Source organism: Halichondria panicea, chromosome 1 (assembly GCF_963675165.1).
Source record: "Halichondria panicea chromosome 1, odHalPani1.1, whole genome shotgun sequence".
NCBI classification, from domain to species: Eukaryota; Metazoa; Porifera; class Demospongiae; order Suberitida; family Halichondriidae; genus Halichondria; species Halichondria panicea.
In genome coordinates, this window is record NC_087377.1 from 266696 (window position 1) to 282500 (window position 15805).

The 15805-nt window shown below is 42.8% G+C and overlaps 1 protein-coding gene and 1 long non-coding RNA gene across 10 annotated transcripts in view; one reads left to right on the forward strand and one right to left on the reverse strand.

Moving 5' to 3' along the window:
- LOC135333745 (uncharacterized) overlaps positions 1-15805 on the forward strand; it is a 67481-nt gene that overhangs the window by 29633 nt on the left and 22043 nt on the right. The gene's annotated exons all lie outside the window — the stretch shown is intronic.
- LOC135350985 (uncharacterized) overlaps positions 5282-15805 on the reverse strand; it is a 49774-nt gene continuing 39250 nt past the window's right edge. For 5 of the 9 annotated variants that reach the window (XM_064550207.1, XM_064549911.1, XM_064550059.1 and 2 more), the window contains 11 exons: positions 12676-12761; positions 12310-12421; positions 12123-12214; positions 11750-11876; positions 7325-9954; positions 7038-7272; positions 6826-6947; positions 6373-6528; positions 6225-6276; positions 5947-6059; positions 5282-5607 (listed from right to left, as the gene is read on the reverse strand). In XM_064550207.1, the coding sequence (XP_064406277.1) occupies positions 5419-5607; positions 5947-6059; positions 6225-6276; positions 6373-6528; positions 6826-6947; positions 7038-7272; positions 7325-9954; positions 11750-11876; positions 12123-12214; positions 12310-12421; positions 12676-12761 (3914 nt within the window). In that variant the 3' untranslated portion in view covers positions 5282-5418. Of the gene's footprint in view, positions 5608-5946; positions 6060-6224; positions 6277-6372; positions 6529-6825; positions 6948-7037; positions 7273-7324; positions 9955-11749; positions 11877-12122; positions 12215-12309; positions 12422-12675; positions 12762-13367; positions 13951-15397 lie in introns of those variants that run through there. The other 4 variants (XM_064550353.1, XM_064550421.1, XM_064550496.1 and 1 more) reach the window with 4 other exon arrangements.

Consider the following 15805-nt stretch of genomic DNA (forward strand, 5'->3'; position numbering starts at 1 on the left):
TTTTGCGTTCCCGTGAGTTGGTTCAATTCACTAGCAATAGTTTTACTTTCCCTTGAGTGGGTTCAATTCACTAGCAATAGTTTTACGTTCCCGTGAGTGGGTTCAATTAACTAGCAATAGTTTTACGTTCCCTGAGTGGGTTCAATTCACTAGCAATAGTTTTGCGTTCCCGTGAGTGGGTTCAATTCACTAGCAATAGTTTTGCGTTCCCGTGAGTGGGTTCAATTCACTAGCAATAGTTTTGCGTTCCCGTGAGTGGGTTCAATTCACTAGCAATAGTTTTAAGTTGCCGTGAGTGGGTTCAATTCACTAGCAATAGTTTTAAGTTGCCGTGAGTGGGTTCAATTCAGAGTGTGACTCTTTCCCTTACCAAACGTTTTGTAGTTTGTGCTTTTTGCGCTGTACTCCCCCTTGCATGTGTGACTGTGTTTTGTAGTTTGTGCTTTTTTATGCGCTGTACTCCTCCCTTGCATGTGTGACTGTGTTTTGTAGTTTGTGCTTTTTGCGCTGTACTCCCCCCTTGCATGTGTGACTGTGTTTTGTAGTTTGTGCTTTTTACGCTGTACTCCCCCCTTGCATGTGTGACTGTGTTTTGTAGTTTGTGCTTTTTTATGCGCTGTACTCCCCCCTTGCATGTGTGACTGTGTTTTGTAGTTTGTGCTTTTTGCGCTATACTCCCCCCTAGCATGTGTGACTGTGTTTTGTAGTTTGTGCTTTTTGCGCTGTACTCCCCCCTTGTATGTGTGACTGTGTTTTGTAGTTTGTGCTATTTGCGCTGTACTCCCCCCTTGCATGTGTGACTGTGTTTTGTAGTTTGTTCTATTTGCGTTGTACTCCCCCCTTGCATGTGTGACAGTGTTTTGTAGTTTGTGCTTTTTTATGCGCTGTACTCCCCCCTTGCATGTGTGACTGTGTTTTGTAGTTTGTGCTTTTTTATGCGCTGTACGCCCCCCCCACACTCACACTCACTCACTCACACACACACACACACACACACAGTGTTTTGTAGTTTGTGCTTTTTTATGCGCTGTACCCCCCCCCCCACACTCACACTCACACACACACACACACACACACACACACAGTGAAGGAGCCGCCCTCACAACACCAGCGATATTTGCGATAGTCATGATGAAGTACGCTAGGGGGTGTGGTCTCAGCTTGTGTGTGGGTGTGTGTGTAACTGTACATTATGCTGTGAAATTGTCATGTACTATAATTATATAAATACGACCACATTCCCTCATCCCCCATCTCTCTGTAGACACGCTGTTTCTTATAATCATGGACACTGATGGGACAAGTTGAAGATAATTATTGTCAAGAAAGTAAACACAAGCCCGGCCCGTTACCAAGGAAACATGACAACATTGATCTCGTCATTGAAAATTTTTAGCCTATGCAGTCATAAAATTAATATTGTTGTATTTTTTAATCTCTACTGCTAAAATTAATTATGACCAAGAGTGCATGCGCTCTTGTTATGACATAATAATAATTATTACAATAAAAGTGGTAAAGATCATTAACTATATAAGTAAGTAAGAATTATGTGTATTTTATAAACCTTACAGTCTCCATGAGAACCCGTGTCCTCTCACGAGATCTGATCTACTAGCCACACCCTTAACCACTAGGCCACACCCATTCTTCACCAATCTGTGTATTATCAGGAGCTCATAAATAAGTTTAATTTTGATGACGGCTCTCTTCTGATGCTACACAGTTACAATACATTTATCATTGATAACATAGCTGGCATGTGCAATTGTGTGGACAGACATTGACTCAACAAAGCATTCACATCAGGTATAATTATGGTGGATAGAGTGCTAGTAGTCACCACACAAACACTAGCTAGTATAATTGATAAAGAACAAAAATTAATAATTAAAAAATTAATACCAGCAGTCACAGTTTATAATGGCTAGAGGACATTGTCAGGTTAGAGTCACTTGCAATCTTCCCTTGAGGTCCTCAGCAATGTCAGCTCTACTGATTACGGGAAACTCTAGAGCTGTCAACAAGTCCTCCAGTTGTGGACCACCTTGCAACCACTCTACGAGCATGTGTGTGAAACACTTGGTGACACTGTTGGGTCTTCTGGCATTCTCCTCAGCTATCACCTGCAGTGTACATTGTTATTATAATGACATCATTCTGCACTATCCAAGTTCTACGGTATATCAGCTGAAATTATGAATCATGTCAAGTTAATGAATTCAGTGGCCAACCAATTGCTACTAACATGCAACACAGCCACCCACACAACTAAAGAAATAAAACTACTAACAGGGTTTCATACAGAGGGGGGTCCTGGAATATCCCCCCCCTAGAAATCTGAATATTAATGATGTCATAATAAAAATGTATGACTTTTCTCCAAATGTCTACAATATCTCATTAGACTAGTGAAATTAATTTTATGCACACAAAAAACCATGCACCTCAGATAACCATTCCTCAACAATTGTTCCGGGGAAGGACCCCAGACCCCCCTCTAGACCAAGGAACAAGTACAGCAGCCATTCAGTGTTAGGTATAGTGCCAGACCATCAAACTATCCTCAATATATACACAACCATCAACCTACACAGAGAGCATGAGAGACTTGCCACACAACATAGCTAGCTACTCATCTGTATGTATGCTGTTACAGTGGCTCCTCCACACACACAATCAACCTACACAGAGAGCATGAGAGACACTGTACACAATGGAACTACTTATCTTTTGCTGTGAAGAGACATCGACCTACACACCATAGAAGCCAGCCATACTTATCTTTGATGTCTCCATAGCTGCACACAAAACAATCAAGAGACACTATAAATGATAGTAGTGGGCGGTGAGATCTGAGCCTCTCCCCCACATCTCCAGTCAAGCCCCACCCCCTTCAGTACCTGCAATACATTATACAGTGATGAGGTTAGTAATCCTCCCTGGGTCCCAGAGCAGCATGGCTTGTCTGTACCTGGGGGAGAGAGGAGACAAAAGCAGTGAGAGAATGGAACACTAGTATATACAGTAGCTAGTATAGGAGGAGCTGTGTGTGTGTGCATTGTGGCTGCAAGAGAACAAGCAAATGCATGGTTACATTGAGAGCAGCAGTTCAAACAAAACCATCCACTCCACACAATACAATACCAGCCAATCACCACCACAGCTGACAACCATCAGCCTAGTATTATCAATACACACACAATACATAATTATAACACCAGACAACAAAATTACACCCATAGCTGTTTGTGCTGTGCAGAGAAGAGATGAGAAATTCCCACAACAACAAATCAATTCAACAGCGAAGACCACCAATTAATTCAGATTATTATTATCATCATAATACCAGACCAGGAGTGAATGCACTCCTGACCAGACAAATCATTATAATCAAATCACACATCATCACCAAACCAGACTGTGCAACAAAATTTCCCACCCCACAACAACCAATCAAATCAACCACAGGAGGACCACCACCAGTAGTCCAGTAGTTTCCTTGCCCAAGGGACTAATACAATAAGGGCATAATAAACTAAAGGGATACTGTGACTGTGAGTACCATTAACTGAGCACAGAGGTAATCAACCAGAATGTGTGGGATCAGTGGTTCAACAACAGTAGACTCACAGAGACAACACCTCCTTGCTCTTGAAGCCCTTCTCGACTCCAGTTGCAACAAGCCTGGCACGCAAGGCTTGCACAAGTGCTCAAGACTACTCTTCACTAATCCAGTCAAAGGCTACAGTTCCCTTGGCACACCTAGGGTTTAGTTAAAGCCTGAACTTACCAATTCCATGTGCAGTAGGCACAGAGTTAAGATCCTAAAAAAGCCGTCATAACAGATTAGTATAAGCCAAGAAGCAGCAGTTGTCTAACTATAATTATTATAGCTATCTATTCTAATGATCCTATAGCTAACTAACTATTGGAACTGATAACGAGATCTTAACACTCCCAATTATGGCAGGATCCTGTGCTGCTTTCCTTTAGGCAGGTACTAACAGCAGACTGCTCCCTCAATAGACTGGAACGCCATGAGTAATCCATCATTGCACCCCAAAGGCTGGTTCGACAACGGTTTCAAGAACAAGAAGATGCTGTCCTGCGACCCAGCTGTTAAAGAACCTTCCACACACATTCTGATTGATTACTTGAGTGCTACAGACACCATCCCTCCTCCCCCAACCACCAAAGGGTTCAAGGCCATGCAGGTAATAGACTCTTAGCCATGCGTATTAAAAACAGTATACAAAAAGCGTTGTCGACACGAGTTTAGCCATGCATACATGCATTTAACAGGCGCTTTGCTGGCAAGTATGTATCTATTAAGCTGCATGACCTACACACCTCACAGTCAAGAAGGGGCCACCACACTTAGACACAAGGAATACCAGAACTTCCACTCTCAACAAACAAAGCAACACCAATACACTCAAAGGCCAGAGAGTGAACAATCCAATCAATAGCTGGGACAAGATACACACAAGATGAACATGCGGACGTACGGTTTCAACTTACAAATGACTCTTGCAGCCTGCACTGCTTCTAATCTATCTTTCCATGGCTGGATAATGCTCGCGCTGTTTCTGCAACACAGTAGAAGGCTCGCGCTGTTTCTGCAACACAGTGGAAGGCTCGCAATGTTCTGCAACACAGTGGAAAGCTCGCGCTGTTTCTGCAACAGTGGAAAGCTCGCGATGTTTTTGTAACACAGCGGAAGGCTGAAAAAAAATCAAGTCAATACCAATCAATAAAACATGACTAAATAGACAACTACAATGCTCTTCCTAGCCTAACATTCCTGCAAACATGCGAGCAAGCAAAAAAACTCACCTCTTCCAGCAAGACACTGAGCTTCTTCTTCAAACGGGTCAGGTGGCATATCGGCACCTGATCCCTTCAAACTTCAAAGGAACTGAGCTTCTAGAACTGGATCTGAGAATATTTCAGGCCATTGACGTCAGAGTCTCCAAGGAGATGCCATGGAGACAACATGGAGGACCGCAGGAGTACTAGCTACAAGGTGTTGCAAGTATATATTGTGGGTACATTGCGAAATCTGTCCCAGTGAATACTCATACGCATGCGCAGTGTGCCCCTTCATGAAATTCAACAGCTAGAGACCAGCCCCTCCCCTTTTATCCATCATTGTGCAGAAGCTTGACGACCTTTTCAGCTAGCTATCATGCATGCTGCCATTAATGTACAAAATCAACCTGAACATATAACTACTTAGAAACTGCCATGGCAAATGCTTTCATATAATTATAACGCATGATGGACTGGATTATTATTATTCAAAAATCTTAGCAAGAGTGGGAACCAGCAAAACAAAGCATAAAAATAAATTAGCTGTTTCTGATCAATAAAAGATGTACGAGTCACTATCATGATATGCAGTCAGTGGAGCTGTTACTGTGAAGCTAGCTTGGTTAGTTTAGACTCCATCTGTTGGGTAATGTCTCCACGACTAATGACAGGAGACTTAAGTGCATGGATGAGTGCTCCTAGTGTGGGGGCGGGGGTGGATCCTGTCAACCATTGCTCCAGTAGTTTAGTGAAACAGTCATCACACTCATTCGGACAGTCCCTCTTGATGGCCTGTGTGTGTGTGTGTGTGGGTGTGTGGGTGTGTGGGTGTGTGTGTGTGTGTGTGGGTGTGTGTGTGGGTGTACATGTGAACTACTAATTTCACTACTACAGCTATAGAGTCACTGACACCACAGGCACACAGAGGATTATAGGAATGATGATAATTATTGCTATAGGCTAATAATAATAAATGGGTTTGCACATGCAGGCTAATTATGACAATGAGTGCAGTACTGCTTGCTGGCACATTCCTTAACTGATGATGCCTGACTGTATGAGCACAGGGCTATTAGTACACAGTCATCTACTGCTATACAGTGTTCAGTACACACACAGCAGAGCACTCACATCTAGTGTCCCCTCATTGACACCCAACTGCTCTCCCAGAGGACGCCATGTCCCCCTCACCTCCCAGGCAGCTGTCCTCACTACCCTCAAATGATGATCCACACTCAGTCCCTCTGGAAGGAACACACAATCATGACAACAACATAACACTGTCATTATTCCTAAGCAATGCCTACTAACTAAAACACACATTACTGAAGGACACTCTGTATTGTACTGATAAGATCAGCTACATCAGTATTCACTGCTGTTAATTAAATCAAGATTATTGTGCTTACCATTGTGAGTGAGAGGACAAATATCAGGAGAGATGTCGCTGGTAGCTTTTGTCTGCAAAGAGAAATCAAATATTAGTTACTTGGGTTTATGTAACGTATAATTATAGAACATGTTCTGTAAAGACTTGTAATAATTATAGTTGCCAACCTTAATGGTGGTTGCAATGTCCCCACGAGCAATGGCAGGAGACTCTAGTGCTCTAACAAGGGCAGACCAGGAGGGGGAAGGAGAGGAGCGCTTCACCCAGTGTGTCAGCATGGCCTCAAAGCACGGCTCAACCCAGCGATAGTCCTTCTCAAGACTCTGTATCAGTGCACACAGTGAAACACAGTATTAAATACTTAGTAAGAGCTCAACATTACGTTGCTATAGTAACCTGTTAAATAGGTTGGTACATCATACAAGACCACACCAAATATGCAGAGTCAGCATTGCTAGAGATACCTCATTCTAAGAATGCTTACAATTGAAACGCTCACTATTCAACCATTAAATAACAGTAGCAGTCAATTAAATAGTGCACACACATAATTAGAATGAAGGGACTACACTGGGAGAATATACTCAAGGTGGTGGAGGTAGTCATTGTTAAGGTCTCACCTTCCTAGTTGCATAGTCAATGTCCAGTTCTATAGCCAGGCTGTACCAGTCAGAGCGTATCTCTTTGATCACTTCCTTCACATCTGCAAACAGCTCATCAGTTTCAGAGCTGGAGGTGTCCTCTGTAACAATTCAAATATAATCACACATTGTACAGTACACACGTAACAATGTACACACAATCTGCACACATGCTCTGACATTATTCTCACCAACACTCTCTTTGAGGCAGTGGTACACGGTCAAGAAAGCCTTCTGGTTCTTGGAGATCTCACAACTGATAAAGCCCTTGAAGTGACCATTTTTTGATGAGGCCTTGAATTCCAATTCATTTTCAGTCCCACCAATTCTCGGTCTTCTCTTCCTCCACTTGAAGGAGAGGCTTGGATCTAGGTCCTCAGCAAAGGGCAGGGCAAGGAGGAACACATCATCTCCCAGGCTGACTTCCTGATACAAAAACGACAAATTAAAACAATGAACCAATTTGTTATTTACTTACTTCTGCAAACCAACAATCTTGGTGGGGACTCAGAGAGACTTCACTGGTGCATTTAAAGCAGGGATCAGCTCCTGTTGTGAGGAGGCAAAGCTTGGAACCATCTTCATGTGTGCCACAGTAGCAGTCGAAGGCAATAATCGGAGTGAGTAGTGGACTAATATCCTTCATCACCAACAGGAGGGTTGAGAGGACGTAGGAACAAAGCTCGTGCATCGTATGATTCCTGTTCTGTCGAATAATCCGTATCTCGTAGCTATCGACATGGGCAATTAGGGTAACAAAATGCTTGGCAGATTCGTCAATGTGAAAGGAGACGAGGTTTCTCTTTACTGAGGTATCAGTGGCAAGTTTCCAAGTCATGCCCAGAATGCCTTTGCCTTTACTCCCCCTTGAGACCAATTCACTGATCATGGCACAGAATACTCCAATGGGAACATACTGGGGGTCAAATGTGATCTTGATTGGAGAGGGTGTATCAATGCCAGTGGGGGGTGGTTTCGTTAGTTCCTCGCGAGATGCACACTTGAGAATAGCGGGGATGAAAAACGTCGTTTCGTCTTTTTCTGTGGTAAGGCCTTCCTTCACCACTGTTGTGATTTTGGCCAAGAGATGGGAATGCTCGAGTAGTATCAGCAGCTTCTCAACAGGGATCAACTGGTCTTTCTTCACACTTTGGTTTTCCTCCGAATTGCATCGAGTGATTGTTTTCAGTGAGAATTGCCCCTTGAGTATCCAATTTCTTCTCTCAGCTTCCTTAAACTGAATAATACTCTTTTCAGAATGGAGCTCCAGCAACGGATTGACAACGAGAACACTGAGGCTGTTGAATACCACTTGGGGGTTGCAAATGACAAAGTTCCCAAACCAACCATCTTTATCCTTGATCTCTGGATGATAGATCAAGGCTCCAACATACCGATCCAGGTACCAAACGGTGAATCGAACCTCCTCCTCTCTCATCTTTAACCCCTCGGTACCGATACGAATGCATTCTTCCATAGACACAATATCAAACTCTTTTCTCAGTACAACTCCAAACAAAAGCTGTTGTGGGCGAATTCGAAGCTTGGCATCTTTGAAATAGCTACTGAATAAGCCATGAAGATGTTCACGAAGAGGTTCCATATCAGAATCAGTGCCTTCGTAGTTGTCCACTGCTATGAACTTCTTGTCTTTTGGGTGAGAAAGTAAATCCTCAAACTTGCTGGTAATCTTGGTCAAGGCTTCGTTTTTCTCTGTCAACTTTTTCTCTAAACGGTTTTGGACATCTTTATTGAAAGTGTCTGAGTTGAGATGTTGGCTGACTGTTTGCTCAATGGCAGCCATGTCTTCTGCACTGACATTAGCATGCTCATCACTCTTCTGTTGAGTCAAAATGTTCCGAATTGCTTTCTTTTGTTCGTTTTCTTTTAGGCTCTCGCTGGCAGTGGTGCTATCGCTCTTGCTGGCAGTGATGCCATCGCTCTCGCTGGCAGTGGTGCTATCCCTCTCGCTGGCAGTGGTCTCGCTGGCAGTAGTGCCATCGTTCTCGCTGGCAGTGGTGCCATTGCTCTCGCTGGCAGTGGTGCCATCGCTCTCGCTGGCAGTGGTGCCATCGCTCTCGCTGGCAGTGGTACCATCGCTCTTGTAGATAGCTGAGTGACAATATTTCTCGTACAGAAGATCGACTTTGATTTGCATTGTCAGTTCATCCTTGAAAGTACCTATGAGGGTAGCAACAGGCTTAGCAGAGCCTAGATTGCCCAGTTTACTACACTGCTCTCTGTCAATATCCGAGTCAATCTTGGTATGGTGGCTGATAGCTGAGAGGATTTGAGAGAGTGTTTCTCTGCTTGTGTACGTTGAATCGTACGGTGTGATCTTGTCCTTTCCTCGTTCGTAGGAGACTTGACACATGTCATCGAGGTCTTTGTCCAGTCGAAAGAATACCAGGAAAATCCCTGCGCCTTTGCTTAAAAATGGAAACATCTCCACGAATCCAGGCTGCCCACCTATATCGACCAGATTGAGTAGGACTTTGTTCAGCAGCTCTTTAGTGTACTCTCCTGAACCCACAATACTCCGGAGTCTCGAGACAACCTCTCCAACATCTACAGTGGTCACTTTCACGACCTTTTCCGGTGGGTCTGGTGTTGGCTGATCAGTTGGTGATACCGATTCTGGTGTTGGCCCAGGTGTTGGTGATACCATTTCTTTGGGTGCAGTAGCAGTTTCATCGATCTTGAGTTGAGTTTGCTTCTTGGGGTCAGTGGTTTCTTGTGTGGGCTGTTCCTTAGGTGGACTGACAGTGCTGTCTTCAATAGGTTCACAGGACATAAGGTAAGAGAAGATAAACTGTGTTTCTTCCTCTAGACTTGAAGATGCATTGAATTCAAGTTTTGTTCCAGATTTGTCCACAAAAGCCAATACTTGTTCACACTCGGCTAGTAATGTACTACAACGTTTCCTTTGATCTTCGGGCAGCAAAGACAGGTTAGTAATGGATCCAACAAGCCGCTGTCGAGTGGTCGTTTTGCCAATACCCGAAGGACCAATGAAGTGTGTCTTGAGATAGTGTAGCTCGATGGTGTTGTTTTTGTCGGTCATCAGCTCGTCCAGTTTCTTCAAGTAGGTTTGGTTTTGAATATCGACTGTAAAGGATTAAACAATCGGTCATAACATAATTATTGATTGTTGCACATTTTGTATCATTTGCAATTGTGTACCTCAGAGGTCCAGTTGATATAATAATTATACTAATTAAAACTACAATTCAATGCTTCCGGAGCTGATTTCAGTGGTTCCAATTTTATGAAACCATAAAACAAGACCTCTCAAAAGTGTTTGGCGATACGTATCATTGTAGTACATGTAGCCGTCAGATAAGTTCCTGTTGCGTTTTTTTTTTAACGGCAAGCTGGCGTAACAACGTTAACGGAACAGCAACGCAAGGCAGCTCATTACATATTTATACCAATACAGTAACTTAACAATGCGCAGGATCTACTGAATAATGTCAATCATCAGAGCCCTAGGTCAGAGGAGAGCATGACTGCAAGCAGGTACTAGGTGAGGGATGGAGGAGATGCTCAAGTGATACTGGGAGACCCAGAGGAGAGCATGACTGCAAGCAGGTACTATAGGTGAGGGGTGGAGGAGATGCTCAAGTGATACTGGGAGACCCATAGGAGAGCATGGCTGCATGCAAGCAGGTACTAGGTGAGGGGTGGAGGAGATGCTCAAGTGATACTGGGAGACTCAGAGGAGAGCATGACTGCAAGCAGGTACTAGGTGAGGGATGGAGGAGATGCTCAAGTGATACTGGGAGACTGCCACCATCACAATAGGAGAGAGGAAGAGATCTATACACATGCACTGGATACTTTTCTAGTTATTTCATTTCACTTGTTAGTATTATTATAATACATGATGATATCAAGTGATGAATGAAATGGTTCACAGTCAATAAAGTGATCATGTGCTGTAATGCTCAAGCTATTGAATCATAAAACAAAGTATACACATGAAGTCATACAGCAATGTAACAATCAACATACGATTATACAATGTACACTTGCTTTACAATGCATGGCTATAATTATAGGCTAGCTGAGAAGTTGCTTTGTTCTCAGATTCTTTGTGTCCTGATATTGCTGATTCAGTCACAGTTTCACCCGTTTTTATGATCATATCATTGAACAAATTTATGAATAAAACAAAATTAGAGTTTTGTGCAAAAATGCTAATGCAGAGAACTTTATTCTGACGGCTACTGTATGTATGTTATTACTCATGCAAGAGGCTAATACAACTAGAGCTAGAGGCATGCTGACACTTTTGAGAATGGAATTTTAGTAGTGTATGAGAACATGCATTATGGACTAAGTCAGCAAAGAAGACTGGAGTCTTGGATATAATTATGGCTCCTCTGGGACTATAGGATCAGGATAAGCAAAGAAGCAACAATCACAATTATAATTATATTCTAGCTTTCTACTTTAGTGATCCTTTTTTCCATCTGATACGAGATCACTTTAACTGTAAACACATACCTTGACGCGTGTAGCTAGCTTGCCATGCAGCCAACGATGGAAGTTCCGTTTTTGCTTGCTTATATTCAACAACAAAGCTTTAACGCCTTAACGTATCTTGTTATTGTGTGAAAACTATCCATGCTGTTGACACAGTGCCATGAAGCCTACTATAATTATACATGACTATACAATTTATTATTATTCATCATGCATAAATATAATATACATGCAATGCAATATTCAACACAGACGACATATAACTACAATACAGCAACCCTAACCCGCACTATTATTATAAGAAGGGGAATGACATTAAGTAATCCAATACATCAGGAGAATATTGACTTGGGCACTACAAATGATACAGAAAACCACTCATAGTACAGTGTGTGTGCATGTGTCAAGTTCTGACCTGGTTCTGATGGAGGCTCGGCTGGTACCGGGATGGATTCTATAAAGATACTTGGGAAGACCCCCTCCTTATTGTTGAGCCTCCCTCTACACCATCCATCCTCCTCTTCTGCTATCACCTCAACGATCTACACAACAAATCAGAATACTCATTTATCATCAAATTAATGTACAATTCATTTTATATGTAAAACCTCGGACTTCCTAACAAGATGAGCAGTTACTCTGCCTAACGCTTTATGATGGTACAGTGCACATAACAAAGGAAAGCACATGACTCTAGTGTATAAGAGAATAATCTGCATGACAATAGACTGGTTTACACAGTTAATAAACATCAACAGCCCTGCACAGAACAGTCAAGTTTTAATTACCTGTCCAGCTTCAAGAGAAAGCTCGTCAGGACTTTCTGCAACAAAGTTGTATACCACCTTAGCATGTCGGCTCTTTATAGCTCCTCCACCATCTGAAATCACGCAGACACCCACATGTAACGTTAGCATAGTTAACATACAAACATCAGGATATTTTCCTTGTAGCTCTAACTAACTAACAAAGTACCTCGCATAACCGGTGGCTCTGATGGTGGTTCGGCTGGTCTCATTTTGACAAAATTGACAGGGAAGAGCCCTCTTTCTCCATTCAGAGTTCCTTCACACCAGCCTTCATCAACCTGTGTGTGTAAGTGGGTGGGTTTGTATTGATCCTGTAATGTTAATTATGGGTGAAAACAGAAAAACGAAAGTCTAGGTGCACAGAGCTCCCTCTGAAACTAGAACCAACACCCTTTCAGAGGGGTTATTGCTCCAAATACAGACTCCCCCACACAGGGAGATACCAGCCTGACCACTACATACAAAACTAAACACTGTCACAATAGAGAAGAAGCCTGGATCCCTAAACAGTGAAGCAACACACATAACTCACTGTCACAACATCTTGAATGATATCCCCTACCATCAAAGACAGCTCACCATCTTGAGTTTTCGGAAACGCAAAAAGAACTTCTACCGCTGTTTGGAAAAACAACACTTAATGTGTATCAGGAAGAACAACATAATTATACAACACAAACAAATTCAATGATTTTCTGATTTTTTGAGAGGCTTATAGAAGGAGCTCTTTCAGATAGCTTGCTCAAATCTCAAATTTAAAACGGGCCATAATTTCTCTTTCAGAAAAATACCATGGGCTACTGTATAGCGGGTATATTTCGAGGGTATAAATGTTCGCAGTTTTCGCCTGTACCGGGAAATTTTATACCCATGAAAATTTATGAATAGTACTATTAGTAGGCGTGTTCAGTATTATTGACCACACCTATCGACAATAAGAGGAAAGAAAAAAGGAATCAAGAGACAAGGACGCCGGTATAGGCCTGATTGTTTTGTACTGGTGCATGCATGCATGGTATCCCCTGATCATGGCCTGCACAGCAAACGTTCTGCTAGAGGTGGGAGACATATAGTGCCTCACCGATTCTATTATTTTATACAGGCATTTGAGGCTACAGTAGACTCTCGCTATTCCGGCTCTCTGAAGTACGGCTACCTCAATATACCGGCCATTTGGCTTGGCACGGAATGCTAGCTATATTATGTTTACTGCACAAAACTCACCATGAAGTACGGCCACTCGCTATTCCGTTTACCGGCCAGTGCTGGCTGTCCCAAACTAGGTTTTTAAATGTAATTTTATACGTGTATTACGGCCGGATATGACGTTTTGGGTGTGGTTTAGCAAATAAATAAAATTGGATTACACTTAAATAGAGAACAGAATGATTCATTATCCTACATTATCCTCGAGACAAGAACCGCAAAAGTAGTCATTAGATTCGAGGTAAGGTCGTTATTAAGCCGCGGCTATTTCCTGAGCTGCAGCCACCTCGCTATTCCGGCCAAGCTGCATAGTCCCAAAGGTGACCGGATTAACGAGAGTCTACTGTATTACCGCTAAGGGTGTGGAGGTACAGCTGCATGTTGATGTGCGCAAGCGCCAGAAGGCTGGAACTCAGACCACGAAAATAAAATCCGCGAAATCCTTCGTAGAGGTCCACCCGCGAAAATTTATATCCTCGAAATAATACCTGCTATACGGTACATAGCTTTGAAAAAAAACGTTTGCTACTGCCTAATGAAAGGCAGTAGGGCTGCTACCTAATGAAAGGCAGTATAGGGCAGGGATGGAGGAGATGCTCAAGTGATACTGGGATATACCCAGACAGGGGCGTAGGCAGGAATTTGAGGAAGGGGGGGCTGAGCTGAAAGGGTGTGAAGGAGCGCCGAAAATTTTCGGCGACCGGAAACCACACCTCCTAATTAATGATACCAGGAGTGTCTGGTTGTGTACGATTTATGATGTTACAATAATTATTTTGTTGTTAATATGCATGAAACATTGCTAATATTTACAGTGCTAACTACATGTACAATGTATATGATAATGTAGCTGATCAGTTACTTTGCTGGCTCTTCATCAGTACTCAGGCTGGCAGTACTAGAGGCTAGAGCTTGGCAAACTGGCACTAGAGCTTGGCAAGTTGGCACTAGATCTTGGCCTTGACTCACGCTTGAGAAATAATGGTCCAGTTTCTGCGACATAGTTGCTGCTCTCAATCAACCTCTGTGGTAGATTATTGATCAGTTGCACAGTGCATTGCACATGTGCAAGAAATAGTTTATAGCCACACCTGTTTCAATTAAATGGTGCATGCTAGCCAGCTAGCTAGCTAGCTTAGTTACACTGAAGAATCAAAGTTACTAGTATAGTATAGAGCTAGCTCTTGGACATGCTGTTTGTCTGCCACTAATCTATACCTGTAATTCCCAGGCTCAGTGAAGACAGCCATCAGAGAAGGTGGGGCTCTTAGTGTGGTTTTTGCAGAGGAAGGGGGGGCTCCAGCCCCCAAAGCCCTGCCCCTCCCTACGCCCCTGCCAGAGGAATGCAAGCAGGTACTAGGTGAGGGATGGAGGAGATACTCAAGTGATACTAGGAGACCCAGAGGAGAGCATGACTGCAAGCAGGTACTAGGTGAGGGGTGGAGGAGATGCTGAAGTGATACTGGGAGACCCAGAGGAGACCATGACTGCAAGCAGGTACTATAGGTGAGGGGTGGAGGAGATGCTTAAGTGATACTGGGAGACTGCCACCATCACAATAGGAGAGAGGAAGAGATCTATACACATGCACTGCATACTCTTCATTATCATTTCACTTATTATAATACATGATGATATCAAGTGATGAATGAAATGGTTCACAGTCAATAAAGTGATCATGTGCTGTAATACTCAATTTCTTAATATTAGTCTAACGATGACAATGACAATGATATTTATAGCAAAAGATCAAAGAAACCACAGTGAAGCCAGGCACATCAAAGCTAACAAGTCACCAGTGCAATATGCCATATACCGTACCCTCGCGAAAATAAGCCCATCTTGAATAAACGCCCATCCCCTCTTTTGCTTCGAAGTTCTTGCACGAGGGTATTTTCACTCAATTATAAGCCCACCCAGAATAAGAAGTTGAGCATGCGCAGTAGCTGAATGCCACATGTTCACTATTAATTTTAGTGAAGAAAGGAAGTTTTAGGTAGTAGCTAGTAAGACTATACTCCTTGCTGGACCAAGATCAGACATTATACCTTTCTCTGTATGGATCTGTTTGCCCCCTGAAGGTGTATATGCAAGGAACAAGTAGTCCTATATGCTGAGAAAGGAAACACAAAGTCTATAAGAAAGTTATCACACAGGCTAATTTTTCAAGTTACCTTGCCTTGGTTTTCTGAAACAAAGTACCTGATAGCTGCTCTGTAGGAGTATGACCTACCATCCTTCGAGAAGTTTCTGCTACATCTAACATCAACAAGCAACGAATAGAGCCAGAGTCCACTTCTTCATTTCATGTTCATTCTCTTGTCATGCTTTAATCATACTCATGCATTAGTTTATAACATGTTGTTGTCAATAAAATGTTCATACTATGTATTAAAATGAAAATACTAAAAAAGAATTGGCATAGCAAAGTGTAAACCTCGATTTGAGGCCGCGGG